The sequence below is a fragment of the Pseudorasbora parva genome, chromosome 6, assembly GCF_024679245.1.
Source record: "Pseudorasbora parva isolate DD20220531a chromosome 6, ASM2467924v1, whole genome shotgun sequence".
Taxonomy (NCBI): Eukaryota; Metazoa; Chordata; class Actinopteri; order Cypriniformes; family Gobionidae; genus Pseudorasbora; species Pseudorasbora parva.
The window spans coordinates 8,882,887-8,893,153 of record NC_090177.1 but is presented as its reverse complement, the minus strand read 5'-3'; the positions used below and the strand labels follow the sequence as shown (position 1 = coordinate 8,893,153).

The following is a 10,267-nucleotide window of genomic DNA, read 5'->3' as shown; positions in this document are numbered from 1 at the left end:
TCACCAACCCCAATATTTACATAAACCCCTCCTCTGAGGTAGAGAGAGAATTTTGTTGTGGGGCCCTCGGGTGCGTGATGCGGGTGGTGGGAGCAGCGGCACTGAGTGTTGTTGCCACAACGGCGACGAAACGCTGTTATTTTTTATCTGGATTGCATGTTCACTTCGTTCAGCCTTCCTAGGGACCGGGGAAGTTAGGGGTGAATGGATAAAATTTATTTTTAACTCATAATTATTACCCAAATCTCGCTCTCTGTGGTGCACATTATACGGAGGAAAGCTTTCACAATTGTCGCGCATTCAGTGCAGGATTCGCAAAACGGCTTGTCCTGAAAGATGGAGCAGTTCCAACTTTAAAAACGGGCCACATCCTGTAAGTATGATTTATTTTTTTATCGTGTTTTCCTGTAATAGTTCGTATTGTTTTTTCTACATTGTAGTAAGAAGTAAACAAATGACAATGCTGTTTGGCTCTGCAAACCAGTTTGTTAAATGCTCATTCGTACTTAACGTTATCCAACAAACCACTAACATTACAAACTTTTTAAAAATCTCAACAGAAAACTTGTATTAGTGTCAATTATTCTTCGATTGAGTGTTTATGTATTGATTATCTAAATGCTTGTTTATCTACAGGCATGCTAAACATGGTTCTGTGTTTGATTTGGCACCTATAGTAAAGCCAATGTTTAGTGTTCGTTTTAGGTTAATAGTTCTTGCGACAGATATTTGGTTATAATCGTTCTTACAGTTTTTCTCTGTCACTTAGGTACATTTCTCAGATCAGAATTGAAATTCTCAAAACTACCTGTTCAATTCTCACATCATTGTGTCACTTGTGCACATCAAAAAAGCAGTTTCTCATTTCTTTGAACAAGTTGCAAATGCTGTACCATCCAAATGATTATGTCCAATTATCTGTTGTTTCCTACATTATCAGTTGCTTATGTCATGTTGATCAAAACGTATTATATTGGGTCTCTGTTGAATAGTCTCACCCCCACAACATTTAGGCACAAGCAAATTAGCATAAGTCTTTACATGCAAAATGGTTAAACAAGTTATCATCAAGCATATTTCTATACTTTCTATATTTCCATTAGACTTTTTTCTAAATCTGCCCTGAATTGGTAAATTGCTCCCAGGTGAATCTTGACTTTCTCTAACGAAGGTGCTTCTCATGAAACATAAACTAACAGCTATATATATATATATATATATATATATATATATTTCTACAGCACCGCATGTACAGTTTTTCCTATGTTCACATTTCTTCTTTAGGTTTTTTTGTGTGTGTGCTATTCAGTGCTGTCTTTTCATTTTTGTATCTCAATGACATGTTCTGTCAAAAAAATACAGCACAAACAGTAAGAGTGTAAATTTGAATCTTTTCGATTCTCTTGCAATTGACAATAATTGTCATCAAAACTTTAGCCGTAGTTTCCATCAGAACATCCCTCCAGAGTAAACTGTTATATTGGCAACATGACTAAACAATTTGACTGTCTTATCCGTACACAATGACACAAGGACTTGTCATTCTGATGGCACTGACATGTTCATTGACACAGATATTTACTTTTGAGAGATGAACTAAGGGTTTTGAGGAAGAGAGTGGCTTTTGCAGGTTTTCCATAGTGTTTTGCTATTTGTACAAATTGTTTTGAGAAATGCACTTACTGTTTTGCAAATTGTGAGTTTGATTCGAGAAATGTACCAAGGCGACTGAGAAAAACTGTAAAATACAAAAGGTGCCATTCAGTAGCGGTCACTATAGATCCGCAGTCTTTACAGACTAGCGGTGCACTAGGGGGTTAGCGAATCACAACACACTGGGCCATCTGACATTCATTGCGCATTTTTGAGGGACCGGCTTCATAGAACCCGGAAACCATTTTTCTTTCTTATTCTTTTTTTACTTTACAAGGAGGGGCAGAGCAGTGTATAATAAAGGTAAAAAATATATTAAAAATAATGCAGTTTTTTTAAAACAAAGCATTAACACGTTACACTGCACCCCACAAATACAATCAAGCCTTCGCAAGAATGTGTTTTACCACCCCTTTAATGTTTTGCCAGATTACCAGATTGCCAAATTGTAATTTTTGTAAAGTACTGCAAAATATTTGAAGCTCAATATTGCAAAACCGCTTGGAAAACAGGCAGAACCTTACAATTCCAAGCAAAATTCATCTTTTCTTGAGTGCTTTCTTCGTGGTATCAAATCACTATATTTATTATTATTCTTATTATGCCTCATGTGTAGTGTTTGTGAAGATGTACAGATTTCATTTTTGGCTCACACACGTCACTGAACTTCTCCTGGGAGGAAAGAAGTTCAATTTGTGCATCCTACGTAACAACCTAAATTATAATTTTTTTCTCTTTGGTTCTTTGGCAACAAGCAGGAAGATCAACATGTCCAAACGAGCTCAGGAGACTCACACACATTATACTATTAGGTGAGGTTGCTTAGAAACTGCCATTTATTGATTCAACATCACTGACAATAGTGTCTATCACTGTACGACATCACATCACATACAGCTCTAGTTCTTACAGAGGTGTGTGTTGGGGGCTGAGGTTTAAAGATCTGAGCTGGCAACTGAAAGTTTGTACACACAAGAAGATTACAAATGAATTCAGCTTTATATATTAGGTCTACAGACATGAAGTTTTTGTTTTGTGAATAAAAATGAGCGAGTGAATTCAGACACACTTTTGCATATTTTCTGCTTGCTGTTTAATAATTACTTGAAACGACGCAAACCGGCAGCTCCAGTAATGAAAAGATTTATCTTGAACACTGCCATGGAAACGAGCATGCATAAGCCATAATTAAACAAATTAAAGCTGCAGTCCGTAAGTTTTACCTCCATCTCCGTTTGAACCCTGAAATCGCAGTTATTTGCGGAGTGTATTTGCGTAGTCTTTATGTGGGTTGTGCATCGGCACGGCTCCTCAGCGCGGAAGAATCGAATGTTTTGATGTATATGTGTGGGTTGTATCAATGCTCCAGTTGTCAACGATGACTGTCGTTTTGACTGTCTGGATTACAAGCCACCATCAAAATGACAAGTTTAATTACATTCCAGCTGCTGTTAGAAGAGGCCACAAACGGTCGCCACCTCCAGCATCCACACCCACAATATAGCCTACTAGCCCCGACTCCTTTAATTATACAGACGTGATGTAATGAAGAAAAGACTAATGTCGGAAGCTCGTATTTCCCGCGGAAACCTACTAGTAACACTCAAATTAGAACACATTATTACAAGCGTGAATCATTAAGGAGATTGTTTTGAACACTGGCTGGTTATGTACTTGCTCAAAAATTAGATTTTGTATCATTTTTAACCTAAAAAAGTTACGGACTGCAGCTTTAATAATCAATTAAAAAGGAATTGAAACATATATGAGGCTTCTGGAAGAGGCAGACGTTGGACTTCATTCAGCGCATTATGGGCATAGCCATTGAGCGTACATCGGTTATACACACGATATCGTGGTGCATTGTGGGATTGAATGAGTACACTCAATAACGTCCACTATGGTTTTGGACGCCATGACCGTCACCTTATTATGGTCCTTCGTGGTGTGAACCAGGCCTTTAGAATGACTTCGATGACATCATTTTTGAATAGTGAATTGTGATTGGGCTTATCTTTAAAAAAATGCATAACAAAAACCTACCCAAAACTTTAACACAATTATTGTACTTTTACTATAATTTATTCCTTCGCAAACACTTTAGCAATCACAAACGTTATCTTTCAAAAAAGTGCATTACATAGATGGCCGGAAAAACAACAGTAGGCTAAGCTGTTTAGATTAGTATGCCGATATTATGAATTGACTTACTATCATTCCTTTGTTTATAGACTTACATAAATAATGATTTTAGTAGTTTGTTTGAAAAGTCTGTGAAATAGTTAGCATTAGCATGCTGGGAACCACAGTCCGCAGATTGCCTCCAAATTTGCCTTATTGCTTGCTATTGATTGCTTTTTTTTTTAAAAACCTGTTTTGTAAAGAACTGAAGGGCCTCGATCAGCTCTCTGGTTCAGTAGTCAGGGCACTGATCAGGACACAAGTCAATGGGCTGACTCCCTGATCAGTGCACTGATTACTGAACCAGAGAGCTGATCGAGAAGTTTGTCCAGAACACAGAGGAAGTTTGTCATGTAAAACGAGAGCCTATGCAGTTCAGTCCGCCAGCTATTCGATCTGTTAATGTTACTCCTGATCACTGGCTTCCGTACATATTATATAGGCCTACGAAGATTTCAACTAAGTTTAATGGTGCAATGCAAAAATATTCAGGAGTGCATAAGTTGTAACTTAGTGCATATTACGTCAAAACTAGGCTAGTTGTACCTTGGCCACAGCTGGTGCTACAGGTGTCCTGACATTCAAAGGACCCAGCATTCAAACCCTCACCTGGATGTATTTTCAACGGCATATTATAAACTTACGAGAATACTTTATTACTTGAAAGAAGTAAATATACATTAATGAGCACATATATTTTTGAAAGAACTGTGTTTTTAGCTAAGAATAAAGTAAAAAAGTTACACAGTTTAGCTTTAAATTAAAGTGCGCAGTGAACTCCATTGAAATGCTGGCGCCCATTCCTGCCCACCAAAATGGCGTCGTAAACAAAAAGGGTCACGTGATCTCCGAGCGAATAAAAATAATGTTTGAGCGAGGAGGTAGGCTAACCATGACAACTGTACTTTTACAGCAAAAAACGTTAATAATTACGGAAATTAACCATGGTTTTATTGTAGGCTAGTAAAACCGTGTTTTATATTTTGGTCGGTCATCAACATGTATGATATAAGTTTTTCCACCCGAATCTATTTGCTTTGGCACTAGATCACTTTCGGCAGTTTATTCAGTTGACAGCAAGAACATTTACTTTTACATGCAAAACATATATGTTTGTGAAAAAAAAAACATGCTGACCACAACACCATGAGGTCATTTGATGGCCAAGGGGAAATGGAGGGGCTTGAAAACATAATGGTCATATGACCACAAATGTGTTCTGTTGACCAGATACAGGGGTGTCTCACATTACCCCACTCTCCCCTACTATTTTCTATAATCTGATAAATGACAACCTTACTACAATTAGCATGGTTTTGCTACAAGTAAAATAATAATAATAACATTCTTATATTTATTATAGTAGCCACAAATTAACCATGGTTTAACGATTTAAAAAAACAGTTAAACATAGAAAACCTTAAACACAGGTTTTCGTAGTAATCCCATGGTCACCACAAAGTGGTTATACAAATGGCAAACAATAGCCTACGCCAAAAAAAACATGTGATGATGCTATCTGAAGATTAGCCTGAATTGCTAAAAATGATAATTTCTTTCTAAAAATGTGGTGGTGGGGTAAAGTGAGACATGAGGCACAAGTTGAGTTTTTAAACATATTTGAGATCTTAAACATATTTTAATGTAATATTACATGACATATGTTTTATTTTTAATGCCATATTGCCTAGTGAATGGACCTATTGAAACAACCCAATTTCTGGGTTTGTCCATTTTCAACCCAACTTGAGTTGTTTTTAACCCAGAATTTTTTAGAGTGTAGAGTAAGCCTAGTTTTAGAACATGTCATTAGGCCGATGTTCTAATCCAGGTGGGTCTAGTCCTGTGTTCTGAGTCCCAGGCTGTTCTGGCTGGTTCTGATTGTCCTTTGCTCCAATATCATCCAACTGTGGCCACAAATGGGTGTTATCGTGCTGGTGGGGGTTTCTGTTTTCGCAGACTGGAATGCCCCCTTCTTCTTCGCCTCTTCTGCTGAACTGCTAGCGGCCAACATCCGGATTAATATGTTCAACATTCGCTAGTAAGTTTTTCTCAAACAGAAGCTTCAAAATAAGATCTAGCATCTTGCAACATGACATCATGGCTTTGCGTAAACAAGGGGAAATGACATCATACCCAGTGTGCTTTGAGAAACTCATCGTGATTAGTCGACGAGACGCTAGCAGGAACGGCCAAGCCGGACCCTTCTCCTTTGCTCGGACCCCCAGAGACGGGCTGGCTCTAATGGTCCTGTGTTCTGACCACCAGACTGGGTTCTTATCTAACTGGTTCTATCTGTTATTTTGAATGTTAATTAAAACATTTTGAATTATAGTGTGTTGTATTTGATTTGGTTCAGAGAGACCTTGAAGTGTTTTGAATGTTTGTTTTTTTTGCTTATTGACCCATGATTCTGTTACTAGCCCAACATTAGTTCTGGTATGTGTGGTTGTCAAGCTAGCTGTCAGGGTTCTAACTGCTGGATGTGTTGTTATGGTAGTTTCAGAGTCGAAAAAGTAAGTGGTTCACTTTACCCCCTTGATTTCTCTTGTCTGTCTCAGTTTACCCCTAAGCTGGGGCAAAGTGAGACACTAGACCACTTTTTTTTTTAAATACACTGTGTAACTTTTTTAGGTTATTCTTAGCAAAAACGCTTAGTTCTATCAAAAATATATGTGCTCATTAATGTATATTTACTTCTTTTAAGTAATAAACTATTCTCATAAGTTTATAATATGCCATTGAAAATACATACGGGTCAGGGGTTTGAATGCCGGTCGCCATGTTGCCCCTCCATCTTGAAAGTACATTAGCCAAAGAGGGACATACCCGTAAATTCAAGCTTCGCCTTTCGCGTTTTAACACTCGATGGCACTCGTTGACGAGGTCGAACTGGAAGCCATGTTAATCTTGGACTAAATAGGCCACCGTAGGAGTTAAAACGAAATCGAATTGAGAGGAACAGAAACTAATATTCACTGAATGGTCATATACCTTTTGACCGCTTGATGGGGAAAATATCACACAGTGTAGCTTTAAACATATTTTTCACTGACCTTTGTCTTGAATACATTCTGATCATTTACATCGCTAGTAAACATCCTGAATTAATGAGAAATGTGCCAATTTTACTGATATATCATTTTAGTTTGCTTAGAGGGGAGCAAATGTAAAAAAAAAACTGTCTTTACGTCACATTACCCCACTCTCCCCTATTATAGTTTTGCATATTACAAGCGTAGCCTATTACAAAAACTTCAGCGAGAACGTTTGAGACGAGTGCGCGAGGCAAATTCATTAGAAATGATCGAGTCATTATTCTCACGACATCTGCGGCCCACAGTGATTTACTGCAGCAGTATACGGCTTTCCTTGAATCGCTCAAATGCACTGAATTTTGAGTTCCAGAAACTGAGATTGTGCTCTGTGAACGAAGCGTAATGCCAACCGGAACAGCGTCCATTAAGTCCGGAATGTTAGATTTAATGGAGGACAAAGACAGCGATCTGGGCCTTGATCTCGTGTAGCTATTTTGAATAAAGGACTTGCTGAATGGCAATGGAATACAAACGAGGAGCTGCAGTCTTTGAGAAGAGAAGACAAGCCTGCAGCCTTGAGCTAATGGTGCGACTCAACAAGTTACCTCAGTGCATCATTTTATGAAAGACTATTTCCTTTAAAGTACTGCCAGGTGAATAATCAACAACCCGATATCCCCATAATGTTAAAAAACGTAACAGTTTTGCACATTATAATAACATCATTAGCCTATATGATTTTGTATTAGCTATTATTGCTGTGACGTCAGCATCGCGTCGGTGGACCAGTCAATCACCCGGCTCGTCGTCCCATTGGTCAGATAAACGTTCATTCGGATGGCTGTGTGGGCTGCGCGAATAAAAGTATGGAGACTGGGTTGAGTCCAAATAAGAGCAGTGGATGGATAAAGAGTGACTATTAAAGGACAGAACAAAGAAGTTTCAACCAGCTTCCCCAAGTGATCGCCCTGACGCTTGGACAACACGAAGCTCTGTAGGTACTCAAGGTAACGGAGTAGATTTTACAAACTGTAGCTATACAAAAGATATGAAACTCGTAAGAAAAAGACAACATACCTAGACAAACAAGGCACTTCATAACCTCAAACATCAGTGATGAAAGCTTGAAAAGCCTCGCAGGAGAAGATAAAGTGGATCCTGAGGAAGACAGAGTCACTTGTCTTATGTTTTCTTCTCTCGCACCACAGGAACCCCTGTAGATGATGGAGTGGTATGTTTTGGTGTTGATGCTGAGCTTGCCAACCTTGAGTCAGGCAGACTGTGCGGCGCAGTGCCTGAGATGCGCGCAACAGATCTCCGACCTGGACACTGCAGTGAACCGCTTGGTGAGATCACTCTCGGTTCATTTTCAACATTCAATCTTATCTGCTCAATTTTGTTTGTAAATGTGATGCACGAGCAGGGATAAACCCCGACAGAAATGGATTTAACTTTATCATTATTGGCTCAGTACTTGTACTAATAAAGTTAGAATCGAATCAGAAGTGCTGATAGTATACATCATTGAATAAATGATGGTCGCATGCCTTAACATATTAAGTAAAAAGGGAATGAAAAATGAGATGCAATACGCGTTTCAAATTATAAATACATGAAAAATAGAAATCTGTAATGGAAACATTTTCAAAAATAAAAATGGTAGCATCTTTTGTCATTTTTCTTTTCTTTTTTCTGCAATTGAACTCTCACTGGGGCGCGCGCGTTCAGCACCACGGAGAGCGCGACAATAGCGCGCGCTCTTTTTTAGATTTTAATGTTGGGAAAGCCTTCTTCATTGATATGCTGAGGGGAAAAAAATAGAACGTTTTCCACAATAAAGTGACAGAAAGCATAGTTTGTACAAAAATAATATCTCCCACTCCCTATAGGTTAATTCTCTGTGATATTAAAAATGTTAAATGTATGGTTCTAAGTGGTTCCGAGTTGTTGTTTTAGAACTAAATGAACCGTTCTTTTTCGAATTTTAGGCATCAGATTAGATTATTATGTTAGGAAAGCTTTCTTCATTGATAGGCATTGAGAAAAAAAATAGAATATAAATATAAAAAATAAAATATAAATATAAAAAATGTGTTTTTCGACAATAAAAATGACAGAAAGAAGTTTCCACAATTAAAAACAATGTCATATATAGTTTTGGTACAAAATAAAAAGAGATGTATATTTTTCTATAGCATAATAAAATGTTCTGTATCAGCCCACATTTATATATTGATTCTTTTAAATTAAAAAGTAGCCTACTTGACGTGAATTGTATGGTTCTATCGCATGTGTTTTGTGTTTTACAACTAGGGAATCAAACGTTCTTTTTTGGACTATAGCCATTACTTTTGGTTCCAAAACGGAACTTTTATTTTCAAGAGTGCAAAGAGTCAAGTTGATCCAACTTTTCTTTTTGCAGACGTGCACTTTAGAATGTGAAGGAGCACTCCCATCTTCTAGTACACTAGACAGGTGTGAGGAGGCTTTACAGCAGCTCTCGGATGAATTAGCGGACCTTATCCCGGACGCCGACGGGGAACGAAGCGCGCTAAACGCGGAGGATCTCCGAGACAAGGCATCCAACCTGGTCAAACGATACGGGGGATTCATCAAGAGGATCGATAAGAATAAAAATAAAATTTTCGCCTCGCCCTGGAAGGAGAACGCCGTTCTAAAAGGATTGTTCGCGAAGAAATACGGAGAATCCCTCTCGAAACTGGGCGAGCGAGACGTCCCGTCGATAACGGAAGACGACGAGGGCGAAGATGTCACGGCGGAAAACGAAACGGGACTTTACAACAACGAAGTTCCTTTAAATGAAGTCAAACGTTACGGTGGGTTTCTTCGCAAATTCGGTCCAAAGAGAAACGAATTGGTGGACAGCACCAACCCGCAGGCGTTGCAGAAGCGATACGGTGGTTTTATGCGAAGAATTCGCCCGAAGTTGAGGTGGGACAACCAAAAGCGATATGGCGGGTTTTTACGGCGCCATTTTAAAATCTCCGTGCGCTCTGACGAAGAGCCCTCATCGCACGAGGACTATGCTTTATAGGCTGTCGTATCACATAACTCAATAAGAACTCATTTTGCCAACGCATTGCAGTCCCCAACCCCCACGAACGTCATGATCTTACACGTCTTGAGGCTCTTTTACTAACCCAAAAGGCTGCTGACCCCTCTATGCCATCAATCATTCACTATCAACCTTTCAATCATGCCCTCAGGTCGCTTCAGAGACCGACCACTTGTTGTTTCCAGTGAACCCCAATGTAAGCAATCAATACATAGCTACTGCAATGCTTGTTTAAGATGACCAATAAAGGGCAAGACCATTATACCTGCTAAAATTGGTTCATTCCGGAAATGTTGTGTGTGACTTTTTTTCCCAACTT

The 10,267-nt window shown here is 38.7% G+C and overlaps 1 protein-coding gene across 2 annotated transcripts; it reads left to right on the top strand.

The window, feature by feature from the left end:
- Nucleotides 1–7,721: 7,721 nt before the first annotated feature.
- Nucleotides 7,722–10,225, top strand: pdyn (prodynorphin). 2 transcript variants are annotated; one of them, XM_067447160.1, is made up of 3 exons: nucleotides 7,722–7,879; nucleotides 8,081–8,218; nucleotides 9,295–10,225. In XM_067447160.1, the coding sequence occupies exons 2-3, from the start codon at nucleotides 8,093–8,095 to the stop codon at nucleotides 9,925–9,927; spliced, it is 759 nt and encodes a 252-aa protein (XP_067303261.1). In that variant the 5' UTR covers nucleotides 7,722–7,879; nucleotides 8,081–8,092; the 3' UTR covers nucleotides 9,928–10,225. The 2 variants fall into 2 exon arrangements, with proteins under 2 accessions (XP_067303261.1, XP_067303262.1); XM_067447161.1 differs by having other exon boundaries at nucleotides 7,756–7,866.
- The last annotated feature ends 42 nt before the right edge of the window (nucleotides 10,226–10,267 follow it).

What these genes read in the sequence shown, in the direction of transcription:
- pdyn (XM_067447160.1), top strand. Translation starts at nt 8,093, where the DNA reads ATGATGGAGTGGTATGTTTTGGTGTTGATGCTGAGCTTGCCAACCTTG. An exon ending in ACACTGCAGTGAACCGCTTG is followed by an intron (nt 8,219 to 9,294) that starts GTGAGATCACTC and finishes TTCTTTTTGCAG; the next exon opens with ACGTGCACTTTAGAATGTGA.